This window comes from Phoca vitulina, unplaced genomic scaffold, assembly GCF_004348235.1.
Source record: "Phoca vitulina isolate PV1807 unplaced genomic scaffold, GSC_HSeal_1.0 scaffold2, whole genome shotgun sequence".
NCBI classification, from domain to species: domain Eukaryota; kingdom Metazoa; phylum Chordata; class Mammalia; order Carnivora; family Phocidae; genus Phoca; species Phoca vitulina.
Genome location: NW_022589705.1, coordinates 47071009 through 47090436, shown reverse-complemented (window position 1 = coordinate 47090436; position 19428 = coordinate 47071009). Strand labels below are relative to the sequence as shown.

Genomic DNA, 19428 nt, shown 5'->3' with positions numbered 1-19428 from the left:
GATGTTATTTGGCTTCCAACAGCAAATTACCAGAAACAGTCTGTGTCATTCTTGGTCCCAAATCAGACTTAACCGTGGAAATGCTGATGATTGAGGAATCTAATTGAGATCATAAAAATTCATGAACTAGTTCCTCTTGTTGATAATTATTTCCTAATTTTGTCCTTTTATTTACTAAAAATGTTGGCTTTTCTTGAACAGATGACTGTTGACTTGTAATTCCAATGTCAATGCTTTGCTTTCTTATACCATCCATTTGAACATTATTTTGGTAAGAATTTCTTCTATGATCTTGGAACTTCATTATTTGCTTTTTGTTACTTAAATATTGCTGTATAAACAATATTTTTTGAGGTGTCTAAATTTCATTTGACTAGTTTAACAAATCATCCATTGGTGTTACATTATTTAATTTATGGACTTTGAGTATATTTTTTAAAGGCTTTGAGCAATGTTTGACTGGTAAGGCACTGAATTTGCTCCTTGGTTTTACTGTAGAAAACATTCTTTCAAAGTTGCCATGTCTAGCACTCATTTCTTGAATAACACTTTTATCAAAGAAGCCAACAAATTTTTTTGTTAGGCTGGAAAAAGTCTGTGAGAAATTGTAGAGTTTACTCCAGGATAAGTTTTCAAGTGTCTGCTTATTAGTTTCCTTCCTTAGTTTACCCTCTACAACTCTATGGCCCACTTCAAAAGATATTGCTTGTATATCTCTTTTCCATGTTGTAGGCATAATTCTTTTAGGTTTGGAAGGGATAATAAATTGATCACTAATTAAAGATTTGAGGATTTCACAATTTCTTTCTAAAACAAAATCTGCTCTTTTATATGGGTAAATGTTTTCCTTTTCTATAGGATGGAAAGGAAGCTTATTTTTTGTCAAAAGTAACATTTGTACATATCCAGTCTCATGGAAAATTATGGGATTTGTGTCATTTTGTTCCTGTGGATTAAAGAAAAGAGTACTTAGTCATCAGTCTAGTGAGACAAGAAGGCTATATATATTTTTCAACATGAAAATAAAATGGCAAAATATTCTAAAAATGACTACAGAGACGTTTTTAATATGAACAATAATGGTATTCAAACACACAAAAAATGTACTTGTATGTGACACACTTCCTTCTCTTAATATTCTGCTGAGATATTAGGGGTAAAATCTGAACTTTTGGCCTACTAGAATCCTTTTTGAATAAAGTGAGATATGACAAAGTAAATATATTTCTTAGATGTGTGAGATGTTGTCACTGGAAAATAGGATAGTTGGTGGGATGGAACATTGTTCTGGCATTTCTTAGGTTCCCACATTCAGAAATAAGAAGCATACCAAAAAAATGAATTGAGCCAAAGATCTTAAGAGACATAACTAATTATAAGCCAAAATTACAAAGTCTGGATATCCTAATAAATAATTCCAAGAATATAAAAGTATCTTTACAATATTATATTTATTCTTGTACTCCAACCCTTACTTAGCACATAAAAAGCACTCAATATATATTTGCAGAATAAAATAACCAAAGTAATAGACTGACTTTAAAAATAGACTACTTTTGTCACAGTACTAGCAAAATTTGTATGTATGAGCTACTCACTAAACTCTTTCCCATATTTCCATTATAGGGCAAAAAGATTAACTTTAAAGAAACTGGTCAGCTATGCATATTACCAGTATTTACTTTGCAAACTTTAAGTCAATGATTGCTACCTTTCCTTTAGAAATATAATTAATGAAGTAAGAAACCAAGGATCATCTAATTGTACATCAGCATACTTAGTGACAAAGGTATATTATTGCCTATAATTACTAAAAGATGATGACAAATCTAGTTTTGCAATCCACTGGGATGTCAATGCTACCTATTTAGCCACAGTAGTGGAGATTTGTCATATTTTTGGTCTGTCCAACACCTCCGGGAATTTTCCACCTTACAAATCTACATACTCTTAAACAGAGACAGAAACTAGCTTTATTAGCCTCCCTTGAGGTTAGGGCATGTGACCTAAGCTCTGCCAATCAGATACACCTGAGATAGTTTTCAGTTCAGAGAAGGCAAGCACTGGCAGAAGTTGGGCATTGTGAAAACCACTCTAGTGAGAATGGCAGCAGATATATCTGCTTTGAAGGGCAGCAGTGTCAAAGATCTTAGAAATAGTATCTCCTGCCCAGAATCAAAGTCATTAACTCCATAACAAAAGCATGGGTCCCGGTGGAGCAGTCTGGGGCTGTAACTGGGTGACTCCTGACTGTATAGCTTTCTTTTTTTTTTTTTTTCTTGACTGTATAGCTTTCAAGCCAGATTGTCTCTCCAGCCTTCCAAGAGACTCTGTGAGCTACCAAATAGCCTTTAATGCATGTATTTTCTGCTTCAAATAGCTAAAATAGACTTAGAAAAGTGAAACATCATGCAGTCCCCTTTTGAAAATACCATTTTTGCTTTATATTTCTTTTATAATCAAGAAAATTTGATAAAGCCTTCTTCATAAAGAAAAACACAAAACTTTCAGTTGATGCAAAGGAATCCCCACTTTTGGGGTGGCAGTTCTAAAAAGAGCATTAAGAATCTAAGTGTTGTCACTTTGTAATGCGAAACTGAAAAGTAAAAAGGATTTATCAAAGATTCCAGTCACTAGAATATAAGATTCCCACAAGTAGCAATTATACACATATTTACTGAACAATAGTAGATATTATTACCACGTGAGAAGTTACTGTCTTTGGTGGACTAATGTTGATTATCTTGGCATTTGGCTTTTTCAATTCATCCTCAAAGCACAAGGGAAGCAAGCTTTTCTTTCTTATGGAGCAATATTCACTTAATTGATCATTTTTTATGGTTTTGTTTTCTTCTGTGCTAAATTCATCCATCTGTGGGGGAGATTTTCTTCTGAAAATGAGCACAAGTTCAGCATAAATAATGATAGGGTTGATTTCAGTTTGTCAGTTCTGGTCTGTCTCCCCGATCCCTCAAAGTCACTGCCAGCTTTTCCCCCAAATCCTCAGCCATACACTTTCCACACGACAAGACCATTCCTTCCTGCCTTGTGTGGGGGGGAAATGGCAAAAGCAGGGGTGGAAGCAATACAATAATATATATGCCTCTTTGGCTTTTGAGTGTGGACGAGATATATTATGTAGCGTAAGGAGAACCACCAAAGGTAGAGAGGTATTTGCCATATCTTTTGTTGAGATTCTGGGGGAAAAAGTGCTTTGTAAGGCAGCTTCCTGACAACATAGGGTGGCCCCAGCTTTGTTAACAATGGTATGGTATAGTTAAAGGGAAAGAGGATATAGTTTTCATTCCAGAATTCCTTTGGCTCACATAGGACATGGACACTGAGTTTAGGCTTACCAAAGTGGTTGCCATTTCAGGGGTGAGGTAGCCCATATCAAAGGCCTGGCATGAGTGAGGTATGGGTAGTCTAAGGACAGATGAAGGTCATGATGGAGGCTCAGAGGGTTCTACCACACTAATGAGAGTTGAGAGTGGACCTAATCCAAGGTCAGAGAGAATAGATCTTATATTCATGAACCACAGATGTCAGCAGCCACAGAACACCTAGAAATGAAACCAGCAGTAAAAGGGCATTGACCAAGATACTTACTCAAGTACCTTTTCCTCAATGTCAAAAAGTCCAGTGAGCATCTCATCATATACTCAGATACTGTCTTAGAAACAGGACTGAGATAAATTTAGAGAGGCTGTACATTATTGCTCCAAAGTGTAAAACACGCTGGGTTAACATGATTTTACTCAATCTGAGTATCTAATGAGAAAGATCAGAGCTTTATACAAAACCACAAAGCTACTTTTCTTACATCCATATTGTAGTGTATTTAAACTTGTCTCTACTAGAAAAACACAATTGTATTCTCTCTATTCATTTTTCCATGTCCTTCTTTCCATTTGCCTATGAACTTGAAGCAGATAGAACATGAGTTCAAGGTATGAATGTGCTGCTGACGAGTAGAGCACTCTTAGACCAGTCATTGGATTGTAGTACAGTCCTAAATGGTAATAATGTGCCCGAATAAATCCATTCTGGTCTACTAAAAAATAAAAGGCAGAACTCTTCCTATTAGAAACATCATTGAACACAATAAAATATGAAAACATTAAAATAAATTACCTTTTATTGATATAATCTTCTAAGTGACCAGACAAATGTAGTGATTCCTCAGGGTTTTTTACAGTTTGAGCTGAAATTATAAACAATTTTCATAAAAGTGACACATATATAATGGCATTTAGAAAATACCTTGTATAAAATATTTTACAATGTAAAATAACAACGAAAAGCAGCTGGTATCGTGTTTGATCTGTAGTAGCTACTCAGTTAGAACTTTTATTTTTTTAAAAGTAAGAACTTAAGTGAACAAGACAGAACTGGAAAAGACTGAGGTCAAGGATCTAATGTTTGGCTAAGACAAATCAAACATAAAACTGGTCTTGGACATTTTTGTGGAAGAAAGACATTCCCAAATTTTCAAATCTTTCCAACATGTAGTCATTATTAGCCAGCAGGAAGCTTCAGATGGTTAAACACTGTTGGTAAAGAGGGAGGTTAGTTAGCAGAGGTCAAACAGATCTTGCCGTCTGGCATGAAGGAGGTGTCCAGGGTTGAACTCTTCCAAATACGCTTAGCGGACACTCCAGCATTTCCCTACTTTCTTAGAAGTGTTCCCAGACACATATGCTATTAGCAGTAAATTCAACTTTTCTTTTGTCCTGAAGTAGTTTGTATTCTAGTGCAGTGCTTCCCAACATTTTCCACATCATGGTGAACATTTTATTTTTTATTTTTACTTAAAGATTTTATTTATTTATTTGACAGAGTGTGTGCAGAGGTGGGGGGCAGAGGGAGAGGGATAAAGAGGGAGAAGCAGACTCCCCACTGAGCAGGGAGCCTGACTTGACTCCGGGCTCAATCCCAGGACCCTGAGATCATGACCTGAGCTGAAGGCAGATGCTTAACCGACTGAGCCACCCAGGTGCCCCAATGGCAAACATTTTAATATTTCTTATACAGTACACTGGGATAAACACTTAAGTACACTTTGTAGCCAGACTGACATAAGGCCAACCCAGCAGTCTTGAAGGCTGAAGGATCAATATTTCAGCATAACAGTTTACCACAAAAGCTCTATTCCAGCAAAAGGAAACAGTCAATAAACAAGTAAATAAACCAACAAATAAATACATAAAATAATTTCAACCACTTGTAAGTATTATGAAAACAAATAAACATGGCACCTCCCCTATGGTCGCTATAGAGGCCTCTCTCAGGAGGGGATATTTGAATTGAAGTCTGAGAAAGAAAGGCAACCAGGTGAAGCTTTGGGCAAACAGACTACTAGGCAGAGGAAATAGCAAGTGTTAAGTTCTCACTGTGAAATCAGCTGGGAATGGTGAAGGAACTGAAAGGCCAATATTGCTGGAGTGTAGTGAATGAGGGGGAGAGTGGAGAAAGCTGAGAGAGACAGGTAGCAGGGGCCAAATCATATAGAGGCACATAGGACATACAGAAAACTTAAGACATTATTCTGGTTATAACAGAGATCATTTAGAGGGTTTTAAGCAGAATAAGAAAGAAGTTTGATTTATGCTTTAGGAACATCACTCTAACTGCTCTGAGATGGACAGTCTGTGGAGGTATGGAGGAATGTGGAGGGTGCTAGCAGCAATGGAGAGACCAATTAGAAGGCTATTGCTGTGGTCTAGATGAGACATGGATTAGACAAGGATTGTAGCAGAGGGAGTGCTGGGTAATGGCTGGCTTCACGTTATATTTTGGAGGCTAATCCAACTATCCTGATTCATGGATGGATATGGGAAATATAGAAATCAAGAATGATTTCTAGGTTTTAGCCTCAGCGATTGGGTAGCCTCAGCGAAGCTATTTACAGAAATTAGATAGGCAAGTGGGAGAAACAGGTCCACTGCTTGAAACAAGGGGCTGGGTTGAGGTTCCCTGGCTTGTCAAAAATTACTCCTTCCCAGGGCCAACTGGGTAACCAGGAACTAAGTTAAACCACTTCAGGGCATGATGACTGGATCTGCCTTATCTGCAGTATTTCCCTAGCAGGGGAGGGAACATTCACAACTCTAAAATCTGGTTCATCCTGAGGGCCATGAGGTCTGAGTGGCAGCAACTTCAAAACTTCTGGAAAGGAAGGAGTAAGGTGAAGTGAGTAAATGGCAAGTGAAGAGAGAAACTTCTAAAATTTTAAAACATATGAAAAATATAAAGCTAAGAAAGACAGCCAACAAAGTTAACAAGTAGAAGATAAATTCAGTAATAAAATTAAATAGAAGAATCCAAAAACAACTTTAAAATTCTAAGGTATATATTAGCATCATGTCATAGTTTGACAGTGTCATTGTTGACATCTTAGACTTGACAAAACATGGTATGTTTAGGAACTTCAAAAACATAAATGAAAAAAATTCATATAAAAAAACAGATATTGTGAGATGAAAACAGGCTGAAGTAAGAACAAAAAAGTCAATATAAAAAAACCTGGAAATCTTGAAAATAAATTCTATATCTCTAGATTACATAGCCAAAGCGAGAATTAGTGAGCTGGAAGAAAACGCCAAGGAATTCACTAGGAATGCACAGAGAGAAGAGCAGAATTTGATAAAGTATGTTATGTATTTGATTGTCATTGACTTTAAAACTAACCTTATTTTGTATTTTAAATGAAACATTAATATTTATTGCATTTAGGGCGCCTGGGTGGCTCAGTCGTTAGGCGTCTGCCTTCGGCTCAGGTCATGATCCCAGGGTCCTGGGATCGAGCCCCACATCGGGCTCCCTGCTCCGCGGGAAGCCTGCTTCTCCCTCCCACTTCCCCTGCTTGTGTTCCCTCTCGCGCTGTGTCTCTCTCTGTCAAATAAATAAAATCTTTAAAAAAAAAAAAAAAAAAAAAAATATTTATTGCATTTATACAAACTCTTTTCTCAGATTGTTTTAGATTATTATTAAATTATTTTCTTCAGATTATTTTAGATATAAATTATTTTTTAAAATTTTATTTAGAGAAAGAGAACACACAAGAGTGCAAGAGAGGGGAGGTGCAGAGGGAGAGAGAGAGAACCTCAAGCAGAGTCTGTGCTGAGTTCAGAGCCCTACACAAGGCTGGATCCTATGACTCTGAGATCATGATCTGAGCCAAAACCAAGAGTCAGACACCTAACCGACTGAGCCACCCAGGAGCCCCTAGATTATTTTGTTTTTGGTGTTTTAGACTTTTGCAGTGTTAGTCTTTTGCTTTCTTTTTAACTTAACTTATGGAAGTATAATTTGCACACAATCAAATGCATGCATTTTACATGTATAGTTAGATGAATTCTGACATATATATACTCATATAAGCATCAACAAAATCAAGATATTGAGTACTTCTATTATTCCAAGATAGTTTTCCTATGCTCTTTTTCAGCAAGTTTATTCAATTTGTTCTGTTCTCTCTTTCAAACACACTGGTTATCTCAGGTTTGGATATCTGTTTTTTTCCCTCATTGTATTATCTTGTCTAATCCAGTCATAGTTCTGTCCTTTCACATTGCATTCTATGTGATTTTCCTAAACCTGACATTCAGACCTTTGATTTGGTTTACTCCAGTGTTTATTCTCCTCTTCGCTACTTTAATATAATTTTAGGTTGTGTATTATCTTAAAAATATTTTTAGCTCTGACAGCACCATTTCATTTTTGGCAATTATCTTTTATATCTTTGAATCTTGTTTCACAGAATCCTCATTTTCTTTAATCTCTTGAGCATATGAAACAATTATTGTCTAAATTTCTTCCTGTTTCACAGGGTACAATTTCCATCAGAATGTGACCATTAGCTATCTTTTAAAGTATCTCCTTTATTTGCTACAAGATATTTAAAAAGTCCCATGTTCTTGTTTTTCCATCTACTCACCTTTGAATCAGGACACTTAAATCCAGGCTTGAGACTAGTTCAAAAATAATAGAGGAAAATCTTTGGACACTCTCCCTGTTTATCTAGATACTGTTAAATTCTCCCCTTAGAAATTAATAGGCGAATCCAGATGTTACCTTATGTTATGAGTTCAGGCATTCGGCTGCCTGAACAAGCTGGTGAGGGAGCTGGAGCCCTGAAACATTATGGCGAAATTTGTTTCTGTGCACTATATGTTCTGTGAAACCTCTTCATGACTCTAATGAGGTGGTGATGGTGGTGGGTACTCTGTCCATCTATGTGTGAAGTGCCACATGGGTTAGAGTCCTCTCTCTTGGGATAAGCAAGTTTGAGGAGGCATTTAGTCAAAGAAAGGCCTCATAGCTCTTGGGCTGTTTGATGGAGTCATATATTTTTTCTTTACACAGTTGCCCTTGTGGCTCTTATTCATACTTGGAAAGATGATTCCTAGGAAATTGTATCTTGTCTGTTCTGTTGTCAACCCTCCTTTCAAGACCTAGCTCTTCTAAGTTAGGAGGCCTTCCCCCTAACTGAGTACATCCGAAGCAATACTGGGAAGCCTAAGAAAGAACGGGCTAGGTATGATCATTACATTTCTCTCAAAACACTGCTAATACAGATTTGGACTGCTGTTGACTTGCAAAGAGGAAAAGGATCCCAAAGGGGAGGTTTTACATCTTTCTGTGATCCATCACTAATAACAATCCCCTTTTCTTTGAGTGTGTGGTGGGGTGGGAGGGTGAGGAGGTAGTGGTTAATAGAAGTATTTTCAGAATATCTTCTACTGGCTTTTTAAATACTCTTCCTTTCTTTTAGGAAATGGAATTGTGAATCAACTTCTGGAATCTTCTTTCAAACTATTTCATTTTGTAATATGTAGCAGATTTTCTTTGAATTTAGGATAAAATGTCTTAGTTTCAATTTAATGAATTTTTCTTCTTTTTGTTATTCACTTTGGCCAGGATAAATTTGTATTTATGTTGCCAAACTTCCCAGAAGTCTTAATTTGGGACTTTGATAAAAGAACTATAATGCTTCTTCGGTAGAGAGACTCAAGAAATTTTATAAAGGGAAATTTGCTTTGCTGAATGAATAGAACAGCCTGCTATTAGGAACCACTGCAGAGGAAAATAATGTGGTTAAAAGAGTTCTTGTCCATTTTCTCCCTTTTATGCTAATAGAACTCTGATTTTATTCATCTTTCTCCAAACAACTATGTCTTTCATGGGAGGCTGGGCTCCTTCCTAACTCAAGGAAGTGAATCTTTAAATGATCTCAGCCTGTGCTTTTCAAAATGTGAGCTATAACACATCAATTTAGACACAAACTTAATTTAGCATCTTTTGACCAACATTTTAAAAAGTGAAATAGAATACAGTGTATTATATGTGTCCTTAGTAATAATTGTACAAAACACTAAAATACCACAATCAAGTTCAGCTAACAGAAAAAGACAATTAGGACACCATGAAGCTGAATCTTCTGCTGTCTCTATATATCATATATTATATATGACTATATATAATATATAACATTTATATATTATATTATTAATTATTAATATATTACTCTATATTATTGTATATCTTATATGTATCATGTTAAAAGTTGGAAAAACTTATCTAAGCTGATAATGATTTACTGGTTTAGATAAGGGTGCATTAAGCTATTCTAGCCAAGGAGACAGCAGGGGAGGTCTGCTGGAGTGCTTGGGGGGGCATTTTCCTCATTTTACAAAGGGATCAAAGAGCTTTTCTCTTTTTCAGTGGATGTTGTTACCCATACAAGTTATCTTGAATAGTAGGCACCAAACTGTAAAGTAGGGCTAGGAGGACAGACTACTTTTTTAAGAAACTTGAGGAACGATGGAGGGACTGGATATATCTCATCGAGCCCCTGAATTAACCAAGCCTGGAGCTGCCTTACTGATAGACTTCCTGTTATTTGAGATTATAGATATCTTTGGGGCACCTGGGTAGCTCAGTCGTTTAAGCGTCTGCCTTTGGCTCAGGTCATGATCCCAGGGTCCTGAGATCGAGCTCCACATTGGGCTCCCTGCTCAGCGGGGAGTCTGCTTCTCCCTCTCCCACTCCCCCTGCTTGTTCTCTCTTTCCCTCTCTCTGTCAAATAAATAAATAAAATATTTAAAATTAATTAATTAATTAATAATAAATAAATATCTTTGTTGTTTGAGCCATATATAGTCAGATTTTATTTTAAATACAGCTGTAAATGTCCCAAATATTCAAGATGAATAAGCATCTATCAGGTGGAGAAGTATGTTCTGAGCATAGAGACCAGAACAGATCAAATTACACAACAGTTGGAACAGATTGTGACTAGAATCAGTAAGGATAAAGAGACAGAATAGAAGACTGAAAAAATCTTATATACCATACTAAGGAATCTAGATTTTACCATTTTTGTAATAGAGATTATTCAGATGTTATTAAGTAGAGAAATAATGTGGTGATATGATCAGATGCTGATATTCTTTGGTTAAAGATTTTCTTAAAGCTTGTATCTTAAAGTTAGATACAGTTAATTTTCAGCTATTTCAATATAAAAACACAAAATATATACCTGCAAATAAAGTAGAGTCTTTTTCCTTCTTGTAAGCATTGGATTGAATCCTGGGTGCAGGAGAAATGATGGTAGGACGCAGTGTTCTTCTACATGGTTGTGTATTCTGTGGATATAAATATAAATCATGCAAAGGGTTAGCATTCTTCACCTGAACATCAGGAAAAATGGAAAACTATCTTAGAAATTATTCCTTTCCAGGTATATTGATAAATAATTTAAATTTGATTATTCATATTTGGCATATCTAATTATGATAACTAACAGCTGTCTAGTTCTTTAAATACTTCCAAATATAATGTTTACTTAATCCTCAAAAAACCCCCTATGATATGGATGTTAATAACACTTTATAGAGGAGGAAACAAATCTACAGAAATTAAAAAGTTGGACTATGTTCACACTTACTGCTAACTTTTATTTTCTTTGTCTCCATTATATTCATATATAAAATTTATTTCTCCAAATGCAGGGAAAGTCTAAAGTTCAAATACTGAGCCAAAAAAAAAGCGCTCTTAGTTTACACAGAAACTTTACTCATACATAGATACAGCAGAATACCTCTGAGTAAAGGGGGAGAACTGGAAAAAGTGATCTAGCTTTTCCTAGATTGGCTCAGATTGGCTCTAATGTAGAGGGAGACTTTGGTGAACCTACTCTATCCCTACAAAGATTATTGATGTTTTTATTTTAACAATGAACTTGATCAGGTTCAAAATACACTCTGTCGCTGGAGCAGCAGCTCAAATTTCAGTTCAGTTGTTGTATCTTTAGCTGGGTTCCTGCAGTCTCCCTAAACATGCATGGTTCAGGGGTTAGTGAGAGACTTGGATGGGGGCTACCATCTTTGGCTCTCTTCTATTTGTCCCTCCTCACTTTCTAGAAGCTTGGGTTGCCCTGAACATTGCTCTCTGATTCTTTTGGCTAGAAAAATACATAAGTTTTCTGTTGGAGTTTTAGATGCCCCATGCAGTGCCAACTTCATCCACCCTTCAAGTTAAAAGCCATAAAAATAGCAACTTTGCTCAATGCAAGTCAGTTATTACAAGTTTCTATGCCTTTTCTTTGTCACCTTCTTTTGTTTACTCTCTAGGGTCTTCAGGTAATTTGTGTGTGTGTGTGTGTGTGTGTGTGTGTGTGTTCTGAATATCTTGTATAGAATTTATAGTCATTGTCTGAGACAGTGTGGTATAATAGGAGCTTACTCAGCCATACTGCATCAGAATTCCCCAGAACTTTTACTATTTCCATTATCTTCTCCTATTGCATTGCTCAATACTTGCATTGCAACAATACAATATTATTTATAAATAATAATAGTGATAAGTGTCACTCTTGCCATGCCATAGACTATCATTAATTATGAAATTGGTTATTGGTTTTATATATAAGGTATAATTTTTTAAATTATGCTGATATTCTTTATCATATTAAACAAGTATTTTCTGTAGTTTTATCAATGATGGTTATTGGATTTATCAATTGTATTTTAAATCTTGCAGCTATTAAAATAATTTTCCGATGAAACTCCAGGCTTAGAGTTGGCAGATATTTAGGGTGAGAATGAAAACAAAAGTTGTAAAGAGGCAGGTTAACTGAAATTCTATGGAATTTCTGAACCAGTTGCCACTTCCCCCATTTCCCACTTACCCTAGCCCACATACAAAGTTACAGGAAATTTTATTTAATTAATCCCAGGATAAAATAAGTGCTCTTCTTCTAATAAACTTACTGCTAATGTGAGTTTGGTTTCCAGAGTGAAACTCTCTTCATGTTAGCATCCGAAAGACAGACTACCAGTCAAATAAACCTGCTCTCTGCCCTCTTACGCTAAAGTAAAGCTAGCTGGTTGAGAATTCTGATGTATACACAGAAGAGTTGGCTCTCAATTCTAGAGAGATACTTATTTATAAAATTAATGGCAGTTTCATAGAAAGATTAACCCATATCTTCATTCTTAAATATGAACAAATGAAGATTTATCAGATGTAATAAAAATCAATAACTTCAAAAATATCTATCATGATAAACAAAAGGAACACTGACACCAGAAAAGAAATAATTCAAGAAACAGAAAATAACTTAAGAAAATGAACTCTAATATCTTCAGAAAATGCTGAGAACAAATATAACAGGAGACTATGAAAAGAAAAAAACAACTAAGAACAAGAAAGAAATTTAAAATGTCATTACCGAACCAAAATGAAGTAAAAAGACCAGAATAAAGGACAAATTTTCAGAGACAAAAAAAAATAGAGAATAGCAATATAGAGGATTAGTCGAAGAAATCTAATATCTGACCATTAGAGAACAGAGAAAATAGTGGAAAGGACATTGGAAAAGAAATAAAAGACATTTTTTAAAACCTAAAGAAAGATATTTGACTTTACGGTGGAGTCTATTGAACACTGAACAGGATGAATTGAAGTAAAATTACCACATTCAGACATATCCTCAAAACATTACAAAACAACATCAATAAAGAGAAGATCCTAGAAGTTTCCAGAGAAAAAGGTAAGATCACTTACAGAAGATTGAGAACTTTTCATTAGTACCATTGAATGGCATAGGACAATGGAGCAATGTCATCAAAGTTTAGGGAGAAAAATGATTTTAAAGATATAATGCTACTCAGCTCAACTATCATTCATATACATGGGAAAAATAAATACATGCCATTTCTAGGGAAGTTTCTTGAAGACATATTCTAGGAAAATAAAGATGAAATCCAAGAAGACGCAAGACATGGAGTATTAGAATCTGGCAACTAACGCAGGAAGGGAATGACTCTGACAACTGCAGAGCAGACTTAAAAGTAATGGGTCAAATTTAGAACAAAAAGTCACTGAGCTCCAATGAACAATTCCTCCAAGAAGACTGGAATGGATTCTACTCAATAGAGAACCAATAAGGAAGCTTGACCATATCCACATATAATGAGAAAGTTACATGCTTCTTTTTCAGAGGTTGCGTATCTTAGAGGTAAAAGAGCATGTATCAGACTGTTAGGTTTTTCCTAACTCTGTTATTTTTAATTTGATCTCAGCCAAATTACTGATCTTCTTTGTACCTCTTTTTTCTCATCTATAAAATAGGAATAAAAATAGTACTTACTTCATTGAGTTGTTGGGGATGTAAATTATAGACACACACATATATACACACATACAGATATATATGCATTTATATACTATAGAAGTACTATAAGTACTATATAGATGTTTGCTATTATTATCATTCTCCACAAGAAAAAAAGGAAGGCAACTAGAATATTCAGAAAAAAATTCAAAAGTGTACAGGAAAGTCAAGGTCTCAATATGAGGCAGACTAACATATAGCATTACTTTTTGAGTAACTGATGGAGAATAAGAAAAGGGAGCCTTTGTTTTTACATTTTAGCCATTGAGAAGAACTGTAATCCTAGCACATTATTTTGTTCTACTATGATGGTTATTTACAATGTCATAGTAACAGATATTATTTATAGTTTTGAGTTTTAGAATTAAGCTATAGACAAAACACGAAGGCTTAATCAGAGTTGCAAAGTTGAATATAATCATTGACCTCAATAATGTAAAATTAAAGACATACTTGACTTGGGGAAGAAGATGTGGAGGAGAGTAGGAGAAAAGAATAGGACTGCTAAAATCTTCATCTTATTTAAAGGGGAATCAGGAGTTAGTGATTAAAGTTGATACAAAAGAAAAAATTTTTAGATATTTTATTTATAGGTACAAAAGTTAACAATAGAAAAAGCAAAAAGGTAACTATCAAAGATTCAGAAGAAAAAACAGAGAGAAGTGAAATGTAGAGCAGTGTAAATAAGCTATTTCAAGTATGTCTTACTGATTATTCAGTAGATAATATTTAAAGTAGATAAATAAAAAATAGTTGTAGAAGCTCATTCTTTAAAATTATGGAGTGAATCATAAGAGAAATTAAAAACCCCCTAAAAGTTAAACGTGGTTACCTTTGAAAAGGGGAAATTAGAACAAAAAGTATGGGATACAAGTGCTTTGTGTTGTTATTAGCTTTTCTGTATTATTTAATTTTTTAAATTCATATGAGTATTTCAATTTATTTTTAAAAATTAAAATGTTGCATGTTTTCTAAAAGATGCTAATAAATTTAGTATTATGAGTAAACTTGTGATGTTACAATATATATTTCTTGAAAGATTTTTATTAAAAATGAACCTAAACAAAACATGTAGTTGAGGATAAAATAGTCCAGACAGTGGATGCTGTAAATCTTCTTAAAAATTATAAAAGGCAGCAATATGCAACAAAAATTATAATGTCCTTAATTATGGTCCAAAGTATGTATTTCTTCATGTTTCACTCTCCATGTTAGCAATAATCAGGGTTAATAATAAATAAATTAATACCTAAGAAACTCTTAAATGACTTTCCCTTGCTGATTCTCTGGATAACTTCTCTTTGTAGATAAAACTTAATGAATAATATCCAAGGCATGCTCAATGCTCAAGGTTAGCCAACTACTTTCCAGGATGCCCATGAACCTCTGCTCAAATGGTTATCAAGAGTCAATACTATTGTCAAATCACTATGTTGTACAGCTAAAGTTAATGTAACATTGCATATTACACTTCAATACATCAATTATACTTCAATAAAAAAAAAGAGTCTGTATTGTTGGTCCCAAACCTGTTTATGGTAATTGTTAAATGTAATTATATAATTTAAATAACCATAGCATGCTCAAAAAAAAATGGTCTTGGCTACACATGAAAAGATTACAAATGGATGCATATTTTCATATTTTAAATTAAAATTAAATATTTAAGTTATGCATGTAGAGTTTTTTATGATGTCCTGTTTTAACTGACTTTATGGTAACTGTTATGCCTTATCATATTTGATAAATAATTTCTGCTGTATGGACCGTCAAGCAAATAATATATTATTTTCTGTATTATCCCTGTACATAAAGTTTTAGTAATATCAAAGATGAAAGCACTTTAAAATTTTACATTTTTGAATCCTAAAATACATTTGAATTTGGGACTTACAGAAGTATACATAAAATTGTCGGCGCTAATCTGAATTTCTACCAAGTAATTGTTAAGTGGACAAATTAAACCTACCTCAGCTGTATCCTTAAGATAAAGAAAAGGTCTAAAAGATCTTGATTTCAGATTTTCTTTCAAGGGCTCTAAAGAAACAAATCCAAACATAAATGATATTTCCATACTATTAGACTACTTCTAATCTATCAATAAACCATTTTCTCTACTTCTAGTAAACTTTTTGGAAATGTAATTTGATAAACTTAGGTGCTTACGAATGCATTACATGTGTATTTTCAGAGCTAAATATATTCTAATTTGCTTTAAAAGTGAGTTTCTATTAACAGAATACAACTTGTGATTATTTATTTCTGGCTACTTATCAGAAATTATGGGGGGGTCAGAACTATGACCTCAGAACACACAACAAAGTGGTATCTTCAGGAAAAAAATGGATTTCTAAATAAAATGGAATCACAATAATTTCATTCATTATTCCTTTGAAGAGAGAAATATTCCCCTCAACCTGAATCCACCCCCAAACTCTAATTATTTATTAATCTGGATTACCCTCTAATGGATTTTCTTAAGGTAGGTATGGTGTCAGGTCAAGCATAGACTTTGGATTTAGATAGCCTGGGACCAAAATCTATGTTTTTTTTGTAAGTCCTGTAGCCTTAGTTTAAGTTATTTAACTTCTGTGAGTCTTAGTTTTCTCATCAGTTAAGGGGGAATAATGGCGCTTACCTCAGAGGAATGCTGTGAGGATTAAATGAGATAATAGATTTAAAAACTTAATAGTATCTGGCATTCATTCAATCAACAATTTTTTATTGATCACCTATTATATGCCAAGCACTGGTGTTGGACTCTGTAATTCTGATTCCTGCCCAATGATGCATACATTTTAGTGGGTAATAGAGAAAATAAACAAGTGAGACAAAGGAGTGAATAATTACAAATTAAGATACATGCTATGATAGAAATAAATAGATTTTGGTGAGGGAGAACAACAGAGGGAGGTATAATTTAGTTGCTGTGGACTGAATGTGTTCCTCCCAAAATTTATATGTTGAAGCTCTAATCCTCAGTGTGATGGTATTTGGAGGTGAGGCCTTTGGGAGGTAATGAGGTTAGATGAGGTAATGTGAGTGAAGTCCCTGTGATGGGATTAATGCCCTTCCAAGAAAAGACATGAAAGAGATAATCTCTCTCTCCACCATGTAAGGATACAGGCAAGAAAACAGCTGTCTGCAAACCAGGTAGAGGGCTCTAGCCAGAACCTAACCATACTGGCACCCTGATCTCAATCTTCCAGCCTCCAGAATTGTGAGAAATAAATATTTGTTGTTTAAACCACCCAATCTATAGTAATTTGTTAGAGCAGCCCAAACTGACTAAGAGAGAAATTGGCACTGAGAAATGGGGTGCTGCTGTAACAAAAAAATAGGGAAGTGGCTTTGGAACTGGGTAATGAGTAGAAGCTGGAAGAGTTTCGAGGTACATAGTAGAAAAGCCCAGTATTTCCATGAAGGGATTTTAAAGGGGATTCTGGTGAGAATTCTCTAAGATTTTTCCATCTTCTTAGAGAATACATAATCATGTACAGAAATGTTGATAGACATATGGATGGTAAAAGCTATTCTGATGAGGTCTCATAGAAATTAGAAAAATATTGTTAAACAATGGAGAAAAGGCTTTCCTCGTTATAAAGGGACAAAGAACTTGGTTGAATTATGTTTGCATTCTAGTGTTTTGTGAAAGGTAGAACTTAGGAGTGGTGAAACTGGATATTTAGCTGAAATTTCTTAGCAAAGAATTTTGCATCAGGAGGAATCATACCTTGAGTCTCACCAATGTCTGATTAAGATAGTATTCAGATAAGACTCTGGATTTTAACAATAACCTACAAAGTCAGATGTCAGTAAAATAACTGAAGTGTTCTAAGATCCTTTTATTGTCCAGAATGAGGGTAATACTAGATTTTAAAAGGTTGCATAGGGTAATCATTTACTATATGCTGGCTAACTGAACATAATTTAAAAATAATAATAATCGGGACGCCTGGATGGTTCAGTCAGTTGGGCAACTGCCTTCGGTTCAGGTCATGATCCCAGGATCCTGGGATCGAGTCCCGCATTGGGCTCCACGCTCAGCGGGGAGCCTGCTTCTCCCTCTGCCTTCTGATCCCCCTGCTTGTGCTCTCTCTCTCTCCAACAAATAAATAAAATCTTTTAAAAAAATAAAAATAAATAAATAAATAAAAATTAAAAAATAATAAAATTTTAAAAATTTAAAAAAGAATAGAAACAGAGTATATAACTTCCAAATTAATAAAGGGGAAAAGTGAAACTTAAGAAATTCAATCCTAGAGAAAACATGAGAAGATAGGGAAAAAAGTATAGAATTAAAAGGGCAAATAAAGAACAAAATAAGATGGTAAAATTAAATCTAAAGGTATCAGTAATTACATTAAGTATAAATGGACTAAGTGTTCCATTTCATTTCAAAGACAAAGATTACCACAGGACATTTTTAAATTTAATATTATGATATTTACAAGAAATAAATCTAGATTACAATGTTATAAGAAGGTAATAAAATGATGGAAAAAGATATACCATGTAATGGGAGCCAAAAGAAAGCTGGGGCAACTACAGTAATATTGGATAGTAAGACAAATTGCTTTACAATGAAAAAGGGTTCAATTCACTAGAAACATAATAATTTTAAATTTTATGTAATTGATAACATTGCCTAAACTATATGAAAAATGTATAAAGCAAAATTTGACGCTACAAGGAAAAATACAAGTCTGAAATTTCTCACTAACTGACAGAAGAGCAAACAGAAAAATCAATAAGGATATAAAAGAGTCGAAAAATATAGGGAACAAATTTGACCTAAAACACATATACAGAACAGTGTAGTCAACTACTGTAGGATATACATTATTTTCAAGCACATACAGAGCATTTACAACAATTAACCATATATTGAGTGATAACACACATTAACTAATTACATAGGACTGAAATCATATGGAGTGTATCCTCAAACAACCATGTAATTGTGCTAAAAAGCTATAGTCAAAAGATAATTAGAAAAGCTTCAAATAGGGACGCCTAGATGGCTCAGTCGGTTAAGTGCCTGCCTTCAGCTCAGGTCATGATCCAAGGATCCTGGGATCGAGTCCCCCATCAGGCTCCCTGCTCAGCGGGAAGCCTGCTTCTCCTCTGCCTGCTGCTCTCCCTGCTTGTGCTTGCTCTCTCTGACAAATAAATAAAATCTTTAAAAAAAGAAAAGAAAAGAAAAGAAAAACCTCAAATATTTTGAGTGGAGACATATACTTCTAAATAACCAAAGGGTCAGAGAAAAAAAACATAGTGGAAAATAGAAAATATCCATGATATTCTTGGAGAACAAAGTTGGAAGACTTGCTCTACCAGATTCAATGGTTATTTTAAGCTACATAAATTAATGTGGTATGGTATTAATGATAAATAGACAAATAATGAAATAGAATAAGATCCCCAGAGCAAAGAGCCCAGAGCATTAGGGAAAGAATAGCCTTTTAAATTACATGCTGAGATAACTATATCCACATGAAAAAATTAAATTTGACCCTTGCCTCACTCAAAATTTAATTACAGGTAGACTTCAGGCCTAAATGTAAAAAGAAGAACTGAAGTCTTTTATAAGATAAATAGAAGGTCTTCATGACCACAAAGTAGGGAAACATTTCTTAAATATGGAACAAAAAGAAGTAACCAAATGGAGAAAGATTTGGTATATTTGACTTTATTAAAGCCAAAGAATTTCTGTTCATCAAAAAGACACCATAGAGTGAAAAAAA

At 34.4% G+C, this 19428-nt stretch overlaps 1 protein-coding gene across 1 annotated transcript in view; it reads right to left on the bottom strand.

Moving 5' to 3' along the window:
* Positions 1–373: 373 nt before the first annotated feature.
* CUNH1orf141 (chromosome unknown C1orf141 homolog) overlaps positions 374–19428 on the bottom strand; it is a 37517-nt gene continuing 18462 nt past the window's right edge. Inside the window, exons 4-8 of the mRNA XM_032396098.1 lie at positions 15651–15718; positions 10544–10694; positions 4135–4204; positions 2702–2891; positions 374–946 (exon numbers count right to left, since the gene is read on the bottom strand). Of these exons, the coding sequence (XP_032251989.1) occupies positions 374–946; positions 2702–2891; positions 4135–4204; positions 10544–10694; positions 15651–15718 (1052 nt within the window). The remainder of the gene's footprint in view (positions 947–2701; positions 2892–4134; positions 4205–10543; positions 10695–15650; positions 15719–19428) is intronic.